Below are 16,761 nucleotides of genomic sequence, written 5' to 3' on the forward strand. Positions count from 1 at the left end.
TATTCCTCTGCCTTTGGGTTGCCCTAACAGGTGCCACATGGAGGAGAGATGGCATATTGGTAAACAAAACAAACAACTGTTGTGTTAAGCCTCTAAATTTAGGATAATTTGTTACACAGCAATAGATAACTAGAAGCAGCAGCCAGAATGAACAGCTGGTGAGTTTGAACAGGGAGGGGAGAGTTAACCCCTTCCTTCCTACAGGCTTCTGTGGAAGGAGACCATTAGGATTTGAGACTTAGATCTGATTGAACTTTTTAGAACCTGAAAAGGAGACTGACTACCTTAAATCCTGATACTGACAGAAAAAGCAAAGGAATTGGCTCAAGAGACTTTCTTCAGTGGCTGGGAAAGGAAATGTGGCCTAGCTTGTCTGAAAGGGAATTTTGAAAAAGAAGAAAGCGTTTTCTTCTTTTTTTGTTCTATCATATCCATCCTGCTCAATAAATGGGTCACCTGTGCATTTCATAAAGCCAGGCTGGTTGTCTCAGGTAACGGCAAAAAGAAAGGGACTGGAAATTTGTTCTTTTGGGATTCTTTCTGTTCAAGAACATAACTAAGACCTAATTATATTTTTTTAGGTTTAAAAAAGAAAAAACTCATAAAATAAAGATGAATTATTTGTATTTTTGGGGCAATATACTATTGTGGAATAAATATGAGAAATGACATTCTGACTGCTTTCTTTTTCAAAGTATCTAAAAAGGCCAAGGTCATATTAAAAACAACTATAAGAACTTGGCTGAAATAGAGATTTAGCATGGGCAGGGTGACATTCTGCTTACCACTTCATAATAAGATATTTTTAGTAAATAGCTATAATAGAATAGGAATGAGAATAAATGAGGTTATATTTGATTTTTAAAGCATATTTAGGAGAAATACACATAACAATAACAACATTTCATTTTAACCGAGGCTTAGTTCTACAGTATATTTTGTTTGTTTTTTTAATTTAAATTTTAGGTAGTTAACATACAGTACAATATTGGTTTCTGGAGTAGAATTCAGTGATTCATCACTTACATGCAACACCCAGTGCTCATCATAACAAGTGCCCTCCTAAATGCCCATCACCAACCAGTCCATCCCCCACCCACCTTCCTCCATCAACCCTCAGTTTGTTCTCTACTGTTAAGAATCTCTTATGGCTTGTCTTCCTCTCTCCTTTTCTTCTTTTCCCCTTTCCCATATGTTTGTCTGTTTTCTTTCTTAAATTCCACATATGAACATGTTCATATGGTATTTGTCTTTCTCTGACTTATTTCACTTAGCATTATACTCTCTAGCTCCATCCATGTTGTTGCAAACAGCAAGATTTCATCCTTTTTGATGGCTGAACAGTATCCCATTGTATATGTATACCACATCTTCTTTATCCATTCATCAGTCGATGGACATTTGGGCCCTTTCCGTGGTTTGAGTATTGTTGATAATGCTGCTATAAGCATCAGGGTAATTCTGCCTTATATTCGAAGAACACTTTACAGTCTTATGAAAGTTCTTTCACTATATTCTCTCAACTGTCCCTCACAACCAGCTTATAGGGTAGAAAGAATAAGAATCATTATACTGATTTGAAGATGCAAAAATTGAGGATCAATACGAGTTAAATGAGTTATCCAATGTGGTATAATTGGGAAATAGTGGAATTTGGACCTGAACCTTTGTCTTTTTATCAGTCTAACATTCTTTCTCTCATCATGTGGTTAAAGAATATCTTTAAATTATGTGAAAAGCTGAGGAAGTTACTGAGTATCAAGTTTTGGCTAAATTATCTCTATGATATTATGATTTGGAATTTGAGAGCAGTAAGGGATTTTAAGAGTTACAAAAGACAACTCCCTTACTTAATAAATGAGTTAACAAATGACATTTAAAGAGGTACTGTAATATGCTAGGTTCTGAGATACAGAGAAAAGTGAGCCAAGGTCACTGACCCTCGAAGGCTAGTGGAGGACAGAAGTGAGGCTTCCGATATGGTAGGAACCAGGTTACCTTTCTGGAGGAAAGGACTCCTGAGTGGAGTCTTCAGTGATGAGGCCGGGTGAGTTAGGAGAAAACTGGTAGAAAGGAATCCTTAGGGGAGAGGTGGAGAGAACAATGGAAGCTAATATCCAGAGTGACTTTCCAATGATCATACAGTTGGTGACACATTAAGTCCTGAATCCAATCTGCCTCTCCGAGCACACCGCTTATGTCCCTGTCTCTCTTCTCTGGTTCATTTTGCAAGTGTATGGATAATTTTATGCACATCAAAAACTGCCTTTGTAGATATTAGAGGGATGTCTATTAGAAGCCTTATTCTTTAATATTATTCCAAAAATTTTGGTGAGCGCAATAAGACTAGATGAAAGAATAACCGATGACAAAAGAGTCTCATTGACCAAGTATTTAAACCACATGAATTCAGCTCTGTATGTTTAGCAAAAAGAGAATAACAATTGGAATATTGCTATTTTATCTAGTGCCAAGAGTTTAAGTTGAGAGACATAGCCTGTTGTGTTTTTGCTGTTTTACTTACTGCATTCCTATTAAATTATGAACATCTCCTTTGATGATTATAATTTTAGAGCTTAAAAATATATGCTTTTGAATTGTGGAGCCACTGCTTATGTAGGCTTTGATGCATGGGGAGAAAATGATATATATTCAAAATTACTCTTGACAGTATCTTAGGAAGGGATTAAGTTTGAAATCAATATACAGGATAAGTTTCAGTATGTTCAAAAGGATCAGATTTTTCTTAAGAATTGGAATAATTGTTACCTCCAATGAAGCAATTATCTGCTTGTAGTGACCATGTTGTGAAATTAATCTGGAAAAAAATGGTTGAGAATAGTTAAGAAAATATTGACAGAATAATAAGGTGGGAATATCTGCACGGCTAGAAAAGTCACATTAATGAACAGAGTAGAACAAAGAAACAAATATATACAGATATTCACATATGAAAAACTGTCATTTCAGGTCAGTGGGAACAGATGAATTTTTCAACAAATATAATGGCATAATTAGCTAAATGTGTGAAAATAATGAATTTTGATCAGCTAAAGGAAAAGACTGAAAGGCATGACCACAACAAAACTTTAACTCTCTATTGTCAAAAACACTGGAACGTATAGTAAATTAAAATGGACTAAGAAACATATTTGTAGCATATGTGGGAACCAGAGGATATATAGGATGTTTATCAGTTGATTTGTGTGGCTGCCTACATCTCCTTCTCTGAAAATAAAGCAAATAGGCAGAGGCCATAAGAAGTTCTTCCCCTGACCCCCTCAAATTCCCTAGGCGAGTCTGATCTGACTGGGGATGTGCACCGAGCTCAAAGAAGGCAACTTAGGAGTCAGGTTCTCAGCCTTACATATCTGAATGTGGAAATGCAGATAACATAGCTGGTTATAGCACATGCTAGAGAATATTCATGCCCTACTTCCTATAAGACTCAGAGTTGGTGCTGTAGCAACCTGCAGTCTCAGGAATATATAACTTCATGAATTTATAAAGGAAGCCTTGTCAAGCAAACTAGTCTATGAAAAGTAGAAAGGGACAGATGTGGAGAGAGAAGCAGAAGAGTCTAGAAAGCAAGAACAGCTAACTAGCTGCCTGACAACTTTCTAGTTAGTACTTGGGAAGCTTTGTTCTACTCTCTGGTTTTACATTCTATGAGGTTATCCCTTCTCCTAGCTACAAATTCCCTACTTCCTAAAATAGATTAAAGAGATTTGTTTCAACAGACACATGATACTCATGACATAGGGCTAATATATGAAATATCCCTTCAGATCAATAACATTTTCATAGTAAAATGGGCAAAAGTCAAAGGTTTTTCTAAAGAAATATAAACAGCCAATAGATACAGAAAAAATTAAACCTCATTAAGACCAAAACATACTTCCATCCAGCGGCTGCGGCACCCGCCCTGACCCAGACCTTCCGCCCCTAGGCTCTACTGGCAGCGCAGCCCCCCAGCCCCGCACTGGTGTCCGATGCGAGAGCCTGTGCTTAAGTAAGACATTAAGCCTCATTGGAGATATTCAAGCAAAGATTGGACAACTAATTTTCTGGAACAAAAGGAAACTCATGCATCAGAAAAGGTGACTAATAAACATACCAAAAGAATATGGCTGCACAAATGCCAGAATCTGATCAGGTAAAACAGTTCAAGGAATTTCTTGGAACCTACAATAAACTTACCGAAACGTGCTTTTTGGATTGCGTTAAAGACTTCACAACAAGAGAAGTCAAACCTGAAGAGACCACCTGTTCAGAACATTGCTTACAGAAATATTTAAAAATGACACAAAGAATATCCATGAGATTTCAGGAATATCATATTCAGCAGAATGAAGCCCTGGCAGCCAAAGCAGGACTTCTTGGCCAGCCACGATAGAGAAGTCCTGATGGATGGACTTTTGATGAAAGATTGCCAGCAGCTGTTGTGATAGAAATGATTCATCTGCTAGAATCCCCTGAAAGCAGTAGCCACCATGTTAAACTGTCTGTCATGACTGTGGCAAATGGAAACAACTGGAGAAACAAAATTGCTATTTATGGAGAATAATCAAAATAGAAGGTCTTATTGTTCAATGAAAATAATAAGATGCAACATTTGTTGAGGCCTTAAGATTCAGCAGCTTGGTAACTTCATTAGAAAAATAAACCATTGTTTCTTCAATTGTGACTGTTAATTTTAAAGCAAAATATGTGTTCAATCATGTATGAGATCGAAAAAATTTTTTTATTACTAAAAGTAAAATAAATGGAAATATCACTGAAAAAAAAAAAAGACCAAAACATAGAGGTGTTAAAACAACAATAATACCACATTTTCAGCCTTTAGCAATAATACCACATTTTCAGCCTTTCATGTTAACCAAGACTATTTTAAGGCTTCAGTATTGAGAAGGATTAGGGAAAATAGTTATTCACATATTGCTTCTAAGAGTATAAATTGCTCTAACTTTTCTGGAAGTGAGTTGTACATTCTCTTTGAAAGAGCCAATTGACTTCTAGACACTAAGACACTCATTAAGTTACAATGATATAGTCATAATGCTGTAAAGCTTTTATAGAATTTTTATGATGAAAAATACGCATGTGCATATACATTTCTGACTTTTTACATGGCAATTATCTGTCAGTGATAATATTATGGGTTACTTTTCAAAGGCAGAAAAAAGTACATGAAAATAAAATTAGAAGATAAAAACTATCCATGATTCTATCACTCAGAGGTGTCCACTCTTGGTATACAAGGTCAGAAGTAGCTCAGGTTATAGAGGTGGCCGTCTGGTAGATAAACCCAAAGACTATTTCCTTGGATTCATGTCCTGATAGTGATTGTCCACTTGTGTGTGACACAATGACCGCCCCATCCCTTTTCTGGATTCCTTCTAAATTTCAGAGTTTTCCTTCTCATTCTCATTGACAACTAACTCTTCTGCCTCTAAAAAAATAAATATTTATTTTAATCAGCTTAACTTGTATTCATTCTGCTTGTCTAATTTTTGAAATAACTTCCTTCATAATTCCTCACCCCCCCCTCCGATTTCCTTCTTTTAATCAGTTTTAGGCTCAATCTCCATTGAATCGAATGTTCCTTGAGCATGTGTTTTCTCTCACTTTGGGAATCTTTGATAGCTGGTTTCTCTTCCTGGAACTCTTTCCTACTGTCTCTCATTTCTCATTCGTATCACTGTGGAAGATTATTACAGTACTGGTGATTCAAGCCTATGTCCATAATCTTTGCAATGTAATGCTGCTATCCTTCCCATCAAGAGGTGGTGTCTGTATCTCCGATCCCTTGAATCGTGGCTGGTTTTGTGGTCTGCTTTGACCAGTAGAATGTGGTGGAAGTGATGTTATGTGAGCTCCGGATAATAGGAGTTGCAGGCTTTGTAACTTCTGTTTTCAACCTCTTGGGATACTGAGACTACCATTCTTTGAAGACTGTCTAATCTAGGGGAGGAGGAAGGGCCATGTGGAGACCTGGGCACCCCAGTCAATAGCATCCTTTGTCAGATATATCAGTGAGGCCATCTTGGGTCTTTCAGTAGGGAACTTGTATTACCATTGTCAGGTAAGCAATTCCAGGATAGATCCGCAGAAGGACTGGTGGGGCTGCTAACCCATAGGAAAATAAATCACAGTTATTTCAAGCCACAGAATTTTGGTGGTTTTTTAGACAGCAACAGTTAACTGATTTAATAAGCTTCTTTAAAAGAAGCATCTCTGAGTATCACTCCTAATCTACCAACCTCTAACTCCCTGTGCCCTCTGTCTCCTGTAATTTAGGCTTGGTTAGCTTTGTTTTGCTTTTCTACGGCCCCTATCAACAAGTCTTATTCTATATGGTCATTGTAGGTTTACTTCTCTGTGTTCTTGAAGCCCCGGGAGGGGCAAAATCTCTATCTAATGACTGTTGTGTACCTCACAACAGTCTATATTAGATATATTATTATTATTAACAGTCCATATTATTCTATGTTATAATGGCTAATGTATAGAGCCTGAATTAATTTTGTGAAATTTATACACAAATATTCTTAAATCATGTTGTATTTGTAATCTGATTCTATATTAATTACTAGAGGACCAGCGTATTTCCAGAGCAATGAGTAGTCTTCTGAAACATGATTTTTATTTACTTATTTATTTATTTATTTATTTATTCATTTAAAGATTTTATTTATTTATTTGTGAGAGACACAGACATAGGCAGAGGGAAAAGCAGGCTCCTTGCAGGGAACCTGATGCAGGACTCGACTCCGGACCCCAGGATCATGCCTTGAGCCAAAGGCAGACGCTCAACTCCTGAGCCACCCAGGTGTCCCTTCTGCAACATTATTTTTAATAGCACTAGGCTATACCTTTGTTAGGATGTATCATAATTCATTAATTCATTAAAACTTACACCCTACTTCAATTTTTCACTATCATAAAAAATATGGCCATGAACATCTTATAAACAAATCTTTGCACACATCCTTGATGATTTTCTTATAATAAATTACTAAAAGTGAAATTGTCTTGTCAACATTTGTAATGTATAAAATATTCTTAGCTTATTCATGATCATTACAAAGGAAGGAAAAAATCTGGGGTAGCATAAAAGGGAAACAAAAGTTGCCAGGAGGGGATCCCTGGGGGTCTCAGCGGTTTAGTGCCTGCTTTCTGCCCAGGTCGTGATCCTGGGGTCCTGGGATCGAGTCCCACATCGGGCTCCCTGCGGGGAGCCTGCTTCTCCCTCTGCCTGTGTCTGCCTCTCTCTGTGTCTCTCATGAATAAATAAATAAAATCTTTTAGGAAAAAGTTGTCAGGAGTATTGATGATTTCATGAATTTATCCATATTTTCTTCTTTATCTAAAATAAACATGTGCTACTTATGTATTTTTGGTAAAAAATTTTAAAAAGGACAAAAAGGTAAAAGGTAAAAAGTAATTCTTCTTCCCATGCATATCCCTAGACTCCTATTTTTTTCTCCAAGGCATTCACTGCTGCAAGTTTCTTGTGTGCCACTTAAGGTATCCTATGCACACATGCATTTATATACATATTCAGTCTGCACCTCCCTCTCTCCCTCTGACCCTCATTTTCTTCCTTCCTTCTTCACAAACAGAGCACTTTATACACATTTTCTATACTCTTTTCAACTTAATATATTTGGGGAGATTGTTTTGTATCAGTATATACAGAGCAGTTCCTTCTTTTGCCTTAATCAATCAAGCTTGATTTAACCTCACTTCACCTAATCTTGTATAGATTCCTCATTTCGTTTCTTTTTAATGTTTTAAGGAACGTAACACATTCCCATGGTTTAATAATTTAAGGACCACAAAAAGATGTTTAGTGACTAAATCTTGCCCCTACTTTTGTCCCAAATCACCTCCTAAAGGTCAGCACTTAGATTGGTTTCTTTCTTGTGTCTCCTTCCAATATTTCTTCCTTTTCTTTTTAAGTTTTATTTATTTATTCATGCGAAACACACAGAGAGAGACGGAGACATAGGCAGAGGGAGCAGCAGGCTCCCTGTGGGGAGCCTGGTGTGCAACTGAATCCCAGGACCCCGAGATCATGACCTGAGCCAAAGGCAGATGCTCAACCACTGAGCCACCCAGGCATCCCTCCTTCTTATTCATTTATTTATTTTTTATTGCATATTTCTTTATGCAAGTGCAAGGAAACACTAATCAATTTTTCTCTTTCATTCTTATATGAGAGATAGTATACTACATAAATCACTGTCCCAGCAGGAAACAGAATTTGACTACGATAATTCAACTGAACAGATTTAATGAGACAAATTTTTATAGAGGTTGACTGGTAGTGTTGAGGGAGCAGAAACTTTAATTGGCCCCAAATCTGAAGGAACAAAGGGATTAGGGAGGTTCACCACAGCCAAGTGAGAGCTAGAGCCACGAAGTCTTCCCGTGCAGGCTGGGGTCACAGTCAAGGCTAGATACCCCGTATTGCCAGGAGTTGGGTAGCAAGGTACAGATGAGGTGGGGAAGAAACACTCTGGTTTCTCTCCCCTCACTTACCTATCAGTGACCTCCACTGGCCAAACCCACCCGAAGTGACAACAAGGGGGCCCCGTTGATGTAGTTCCCATGGATCAAGCATCTAGGGCACAGAACAAGGCAGAGAAGCATGGACTGTGGATTATAGATCGGGTTAGGGATAAAAGGAGAATAACTAGAGGCACACTGTGTCCTTTGTTTTGAAACTTGCTTCTTTCCATTTCTTATATCCTAAAGGTCTTTTCATATCAGAACATAGGGGCCTTTCTCCTTTCTTTTAAAGGATGCAGAATTCAGTTTTTAAAAATCAATTTACCATAATTTATTTAGGCTGCCCTCCTAATAAACTGAAAATTAAGTTTTTGGTCAGCCTTTGGAATGGTGCTCACCGTTGTACACACACCATTTTGTATGTGCCCAGTCATCTCTGCAGGATACATTTCAGACTATGATTGTGGTGTAATTGGGGGAGATTTCCTTCTGTGGCAACTGTACTACTTTGCACTGGCAGTAACAAAGCATAAGCATATTGTTCCCCCACAGCCTCACAAACGATACTGCTGAATTTTGGAATATTTGTCAAAATGATAGTGGAATTATGTAATCTCCAGATTATATATAAAATATATATATTATATATTTGCATATATATACATATATATATTTGCATTTCTCTTATTCTGAAGGAAATTCAGCTTCTTTTCTGTATGTTTAAGTAATGTTGTATCTCTCTAGCTATGAACTATTTGTTCATATGATTTGCCCATTCTTCTAATGGATCAGAATTTTCTTTTTGATTTGAGAAGCTCTTCATCCATTAGGGACATTAGTCTGGGTGGTATTAATGAGAATACTACTACCCCAGCTGCTTTTTTTTCCTTTCACTTTGCTTCTTTTTTAAAAATGCAGATTTTTTTATGTCTTTGCTTTAGCATCACATTTATCACATTTTTTAGGGTTTCTAGATTTGTGAGTTACGGTTAAAGATCTCCTCTACTCCAAGGTTATAAATAAAATTGGCCCTAACTTTTTGCAAAGTAGTTTTATTTTTTATTTTATTTTACTTTATTTATTTATTTTTGGTTTTTATTTTTCATGATTTAACTGATTACATTTCAGTCTTTGATCCACTACAGTTTATCCTTTTCTCCTCCTCTTCTGACCCCTGATTCTATTCCCAGCACCATGTATGATATAATCTATGTTAACTACTGATTCGAGATGCCACTTTAATGTTTACTAATTCCTCTGTGTTTTTGTGTCTAATTCTGGACCTTCTTATCTATTTTACTGGTTTGTCTCGTCATATGCCAGAGCCACACTGTTTTAACTATGGAGGCTTTACCACATGTTTAGCATCACATGTTTTAGTACAAGATTGGGCAGGTCTTATATTATTGTTTTTCTTTTTCCAGAATTTCCTTGGCTATACTCAGTTTACTTTTCCATGAGAATTTTATAATCATCAATGTGTAAAATGTCCACCGCTGGGCTTTTCACCTGAAATTAATATCCCCAACTTCTGCTCTTTTCTGTTTACATTTTCTTAGAAAATATTTTTCCCATCCTTCCTTTTTGCATTTCTGACTCACATTGTTTTGAGTGTGCCTGTTATGTATAGCAGAGAGTTAGTTGGGTTTTCCAATGTGATCTAATCTGAAAATCTATTTTATTTAAAAGTTGAATTATAATCATTTCATTTACTAATATGGCAGACATATGCAGTATGGATTTTATGTGCTTATTTTTATGTAATATAAAGGTCTTACACTATATAGATTGTTTTAGTTGCTTTTGACACTTGTAATTTTTCTGATGTTTAGGATTTTTTGTTCTAAATATAAATATTTCCTTACATATAAATACCTAATATAATGGCCTTAGTTCCTTCTGTTTTTTGGGGGGTTTGTTTGTGTGTTTGTTTTGTTTTGAAAGAGAGAAAGAGCACAAGCACATGCAGGGGGTGGGGCAGAGGGAGAGAGAATTTTATGCAGATTCCATGCCCAATGTGGAGCCCAATGCAGGGCTGAATCTCATGACCTAAGATCATCATCTAAGCTGAAATCAAGAGCCAGATGCTAAACTGACTGAGCCACCCAGGTGCTGCTTTCTGTTCTTTTTTTTTTTTTTTTTTTATGGATTCCTTAGGTCCATAGTATAAGCAATAATTTAACTGGTTTACATAATTTTTCTTTGGCCACACTTCATCTCCTATATCACCCAATTTCAGTCAAGTTGAGCATTTACTTTCATATTTTGAAATATGCATATTCTTCTATTATTGATGTCTTCCCTTTGAAGGACACACTCTGACTGTCATTATGTGGAGATGAGACAAGCAGTAAGCTTATTTTACCTCTCCTCTATCCCTTTTATCTTTTACAAATTATATCATTCCTGCATTGTTAGTCATTTTAGGATGTTTCCCCCACCTTTGTTCTTGTCTTAGTTTTATATTTTAATATATTCAGTTTCACTACAAGCCTTTTGCTAAAGATTTGCCTACCATTTTGGTTGGCTGGGGTTTTCTCTCTAGTAGTGATTTTCTCAAGAAGGCCCCATGTAAACAGTAGTCCCTGATTTATTACATGTTCAAAACTGTCAGCAGCCTTTATGCTTCATGAACTAGAAGCTAAAGATAAAATCTGTGTCTCATACTTTCAAGGATATAAAATCCTTGGCTGTATATCAATTTCTTCACTCATGCTTTCTTTCCTCAAGTATTTTGTAGGTTTTCCTCCCTTGACTTGTGGTGTTGAATTTGTTGGGTAGAAGCCTGATGCCAGCTTAATTTTCCTCTTCTTATATATATAACTTGAAAGTTTGGCCTGGCTCCCCAAAGAGTTCTTTTTTTTTTTTAGTTAAGTCTTTTATTATGATCTTTACTAGCATATTTTTTTTCGTATTGACTGACCTGAATAAAATGTCACTGATACATAGTATGTACTTTCAATTTATTGATTAAGTCTTCTTTTATTCTAGGAAAATTTTCTTGTACCTTAAAATTTGTGTTCTATGCATACAGTTATTATTATTATTATTTTTTTTGCCTTTTAGGCACTCCAAATATGTCTATGTTAGAATTCTATTTCTTGTCTACTCTACATTCTTTTCTCTTTAGTCATTTTCATTTAAAACATTTATTTCTCGATTTCTGTCTTGTACGCCTCTTGATGAGCTCCCCACAGCATTCCTTTTCTCTGCTCACATTCTCGTTTTGTCTTTACATCAGGAAGATTTTCCTTTTTTTTTTCTTTTGTTTTTTCCCGCTTGATGTCTGCTTATTCCTATTTCATTTCCTCTTGTGATTTTTCTTCATAGCTATAATTACTTCATTATGTATTTTAAAATTTATGACAGGATATTTTGCTACCATTTTGTTCTATTTAATGACATTTCCCCACTGTTGGTGAGGTCCCATCACCAATAGGACAGTTTTGATGCTCATTTACACTTACTTTTCTTCCTCTATGTGTGTGTGTGTGTTTTACCCATATCTAAATGAGTTGAAATTTCTTGATAAGTGTAGTGGTAATAGAGAGAGGAGCCAGGGAGGATTCGCTTTCTTGTTTTTAAATCATAGGTCCTTTCTTCTGTCGCTATAGTGAAAGATGATTTCTTTTATATATGATGCCTCTATTAGGTATGTCTCCTTGGTTTCTCCAAACCTTTGTTCAGGAGGATTTTTGCCACCAGTCCATTCCACTGGTACCTATTTTGTTGGCCCCTGCTGCCAAGGGACACAGATGTGGCATTCCAAAATGATTCCCTCACTTTTGAGGGTATGATTATGTGGGTGTGATCTGGGAATTTCTTATCCTTTTTCTTCTGCTGCCTGTGTATTCACTAGTGATTTCTGTGGCTGACTACTGCTAGATCCTCTGCTCTCCCTTTTGGTGTGCCTTTTCTGTTGTTATTTCCTCCGAGGCTCTCTGCGTGGCCAAATCCTAGCTGCTTTTGGCAGCACGTACTTTACTTTGGAGTCTGGGGTTTTCTCCGCTTACTTGTTCCACCCAAAATGATGATTATTTCCATTTCCCCTCTTCCTCTGAATGGTTTCTGGGTGTCAAATGGGAAAACTTAGAACCAAGTAGTCCCTTCTGGCGGATTGAACTCTTTAAAAACATCTCAGCAAATTTGGCATTTGTAAAGCTGGTATCAATATTGCAGAAACACAAGCAGATGAATAGAAAGGCCATTATATTGTAAGTAACACTATTAACATACATAATAATGGTGGCAATTCCAGAAATATAATTAGGCAAGCAGTTATATATGCAAAATCTTATAATTCTGCTTCGAATGGATAGAAAAAAGGAATAGAAATTGGTTTTCCTTGATTCCAAAGACCCCTTGATGATTTAGTGAGGAAAGTTGATTTGCATATATCCGGAAGAATAGAGATTCACTTAGAGAAAACTGTGGTTTATTATTTAATTTCCTTTTTAGAAAATATTTATTTATTTTTTTTAGAGAGAGTATGCAGAAGTGGGGGAAGGGGCAGAGGAAGAGGATCTCAAGCAGTCTCCCCACCGAGCACAGAGCCAGGACAAGACTTGTGATATCATGACCTGAGCTGAAACCAAAAGTGGATGCTTAACCTACTGAGCCACATGGGTGTTCCTATTGTTTAATTTCTTGTCAAAGGAAAGCAGTCCAAAAGGTTTGCCATGTTGAAGTCAGGTTTCTGTTGAAAGGAGCAGGATCTCTATTCAGCCACTCCACATTTCTGTCTACCTTCTCATAGAAATTCAACAATACAAATTAGAGAGGTCCATGAGTTGCTCTTTTACCCTTTCCTTTTAAAATTTGTAAATACAGCAACAAAAAAAATGATCATAAATGTTAGAAATGTATCCCTCTCTAATTATTTAACCCATGTAATCTGCTATCAGTTTATGACTCTAGGATCTCAAATGTTTGGCATCCCTGTCTTAGAAAGTTGCTTGTCTCTGTAGCAGAGGTGGTTTTACATGAAGCCAATGAAGCTTAAGTTTTAGAGACCCTCACCATTGGGGACTATTCCAAGGCCCAAGGAAGAGACCTAGTAATTTGTGTAAACGATTGCATGGCTCTGTAACGTTTGTGCAAGTAAGATATTTTAGCTTCAATTATTAAGACCAATTTTCTTTCCAGTCCAGCTTCCCTTTTTTTAAACTTACCCTCACATCAGGTAGCTCTGGTTGGTCACAGGCATTTTGAGACCAGACTATGAGGAAGTTGTGCTGGTAATATATTCAGTTGGGACTTACTGGGGTATATTTATGTAGTTTGCCAAGAATTCCATGTATCCAGTTAAATTGTTTCTGTCCAAGTGAAAGAATATCTTCTGGTAATATTCTTACCAACCCTCTCCCATATGCCAATTCAACCAGTGTCATGGCAAAAAAGCGAAAGACCAGAGGTTATATCATGATATGAATGAAAATGCATAGACAGTAGAAGACAAAGAAAGCTTGAAATATGTGAAGCCAGAAGTCGCCTGATGTGTAAAATTATTATAAATGGAGGATTAGGTTTACATCAACCTTGTCCTGTTCAGAAATTCTCTCTATCAGAAATATTTGATAATACAGTATACACAGTCACATACGCCTAGTTCCAAGGTGGTTACTCCTATTGGAGAAACTTTCTTAAAGTTTGTTAGGTCTTTTTCTAGTGCATGGGATGGGCTTTATCCAGCACTGAAATTTAGGTAAGGAGATCCAATCTCAGACCTGGTTGTATGTGAGTCCTGGTCACTATAAACATCTACTTCAATATTTTGTGCATCTCCCTCTTGTATCTAGGACTGACCAGTGCTGGCAGTACCATTAAAGTAGGTACCTGGACCCATGCAGCCCTTGGTCTTCATCTTTCCTTTCTAGGATGCCCTCTCATCCTCCAGCATATGGCCCAATGAGATTGTCTCAGGGCTCTGTCTTGAGTCCCAGTTCCGGAGGGCAGTTTGGGAACAAGATGATCTTGCTGACCAATGTGGAATTTCTTTCATGGATTCCTATAAAATTGAACTACCACAATAGTGATGATATGCTGATTTTGAATGATTCTCACTCATATTGGGTACAGATGAGTTCAGAGTTCTGGTGTACCAATGGTCTACTGATGACCCCTGGGTTTAAGCCATGTATGCATATATGTGCGTGCACACATGTGTCCATGTATGGGCACCTGAAGATGGTGGGAGTGGTGGTAGCTGTCTTTTATCCTGTGAGGGCCCCGGCACTGGCACTGACAACAATTATGCACCCTCTCTTCCAGTTATTTGCCAATGTCAACTACTCCTCTGGGCCTGGCTACCCCTATCTTCTTCATGGGCTTTCTATACCATTGTTCCTTGATACCAACAGACCCTTCAGATAAGTGTCTTCTCAGAATTGCCTACATCAGTGTGGTGACATTGAGCTTTCCTGGCTTGATCTTATGCTGTGCTGCATAAGGAATAGACATGCCTATGTGAATAGAACCATTCTTCTCCTTCCATTCATGGGTCCAGTAGTAATATCTTGAAGGCAGGGATGTGGTTAATTCAAAAGAGATGACGTTGTAGGGAGGAAGTGATTATGGCATAAAGAGCTAAAGAGGAGATATGGTTGGAAGTTGTGTTGTTCTACGTTCGCACTATGACATTTTGAACTATAAGTTCACTGTAACTAGACAATGAATTATTCACATTCCTACATATTTTGGATAAACTTGAATTTATGTCCATCATCAATTTGCACAGTAATAACCTGAGAGAGAATTATGCAAAGCCAGTATTCAATAGATAATGCAGCACCACGAGTAATGATGTAAGCAGCATTAAATAAGAGTTATTATTGGACTGGTTGGGCAAGATCAATATTGTTTCCATACAAATAGGTTCCAAAGAGCCATGGAATTTTGAGTAATAACAACTTTTTTTTTTTTTTACCTCTTTAATTGAGGTGAGAGATAGAAATTAGCCAAGAATGGCTCACAAGACAAAAACCACAAAGGGATAGTTTCTGGATCTGCATAAAGAAAGGAACCTAGACATTATAAAAGACTTTTGCATTAAATAGTTGGTCACTAAACAAATATGCATGTAACTCTTCTCTACCCATGATTGTAAATCTTCATCAAGATATCACTGTATATCAAGGCTCACAAATTTTCCACTATATTTCTAAATCAAATTATTTATTTACATAGAGACACCACACACACAAAAATTGCCTATGGTGTCAAATACCCTAATGGTGGCTCTGATGGGCCAGTACTTGAGACTTAGAAGACCTGGTTTCTGCTTATAGGTGCCTCTGATTCAGGCTGCACATACGTAATCCAAACATCTTCCTCAGGGAAGTCTTCCCCTTTTTCGATGAAACATTAGTTTACTTGATCATTAGCTTCTTAATTTTATTCTATCGTACAATTAGAAACTTATAAAATGTTATGAATTATTATCCTGTTCTCTAATTGCCTTTAACTGCAGTTCTAGTATTTGTGAGTTAATACTATTTCATATACTGTTGTACTTGCTTATTTATAAATGATTTCATACATACTTACTTGTGCTCTCTAAGTAAGTGACAAAATCCTAAGATTATGTTTTAAGTCCTTGTTTTTCAGTGTGAACACAAGCAGATGCTTAACAAATACTCTAAGAAGTTTATAATTGTCAGATTAAGAATATAAGTAATAAATTGAGGTAAAGAATGACAATGCATGTGGATATATTTTAAGCTGTTAGAATAATTCTTTTTTTAAAATTTTAAATAATCTCTATGCCCGATGTGAGGCTTGAACTCACAACCACTGAGATCAAGCATTGCATGCTCTGACTGAGCCTGCCAGGCACCCCAGCTATTTGAATAATTTTAAGTAAACATGAAGTATAAATTCAGTTCCAGTTGGTTTGGCTAGAATGTGCTACTGGAAAATGTTGGTGTAAAGTGGGTCCTTATATATTAATGCTAATGGAAAAGAAGGTGACAAATCTCCTTGCATTAAAAGCTATTAATTTTATCCTCTGCTGCTACTGACTTTGAAAGTCCTGATAGGAGGTAGAAAGATCCCCACCCCCTCCAGTTTGGAGAAACCGTCATCACTTATCATGCAGCTGATTTCTATTTGGGTGTAATCAATCTAGTTAATGTCAAGTACCACTGACAAGAGCATTCATGGCTCAGTCATCTGGAGGCATTCAAATGGTTGGTGCAATGACTTGGATTGGAAAATAAAAAGAAATAAAAGTCCACTAGTCCTAAC

The 16,761-nt window shown here is 36.8% G+C and overlaps 1 protein-coding gene across 1 annotated transcript; it reads left to right on the forward strand.

The window, feature by feature from the left end:
* Positions 1–3,903: 3,903 nt before the first annotated feature.
* Positions 3,904–4,681, forward strand: LOC112644099 (mitochondrial import inner membrane translocase subunit Tim9-like). The gene has a single exon (XM_049112636.1). It carries the CDS (start codon positions 4,127–4,129, stop codon positions 4,394–4,396), a length of 270 nt encoding a protein of 89 aa, XP_048968593.1. The 5' UTR covers positions 3,904–4,126; the 3' UTR covers positions 4,397–4,681.
* The last annotated feature ends 12,080 nt before the right edge of the window (positions 4,682–16,761 follow it).

Source organism: Canis lupus, chromosome 1 (assembly GCF_003254725.2).
Source record: "Canis lupus dingo isolate Sandy chromosome 1, ASM325472v2, whole genome shotgun sequence".
Taxonomy (NCBI): domain Eukaryota; kingdom Metazoa; phylum Chordata; class Mammalia; order Carnivora; family Canidae; genus Canis; species Canis lupus.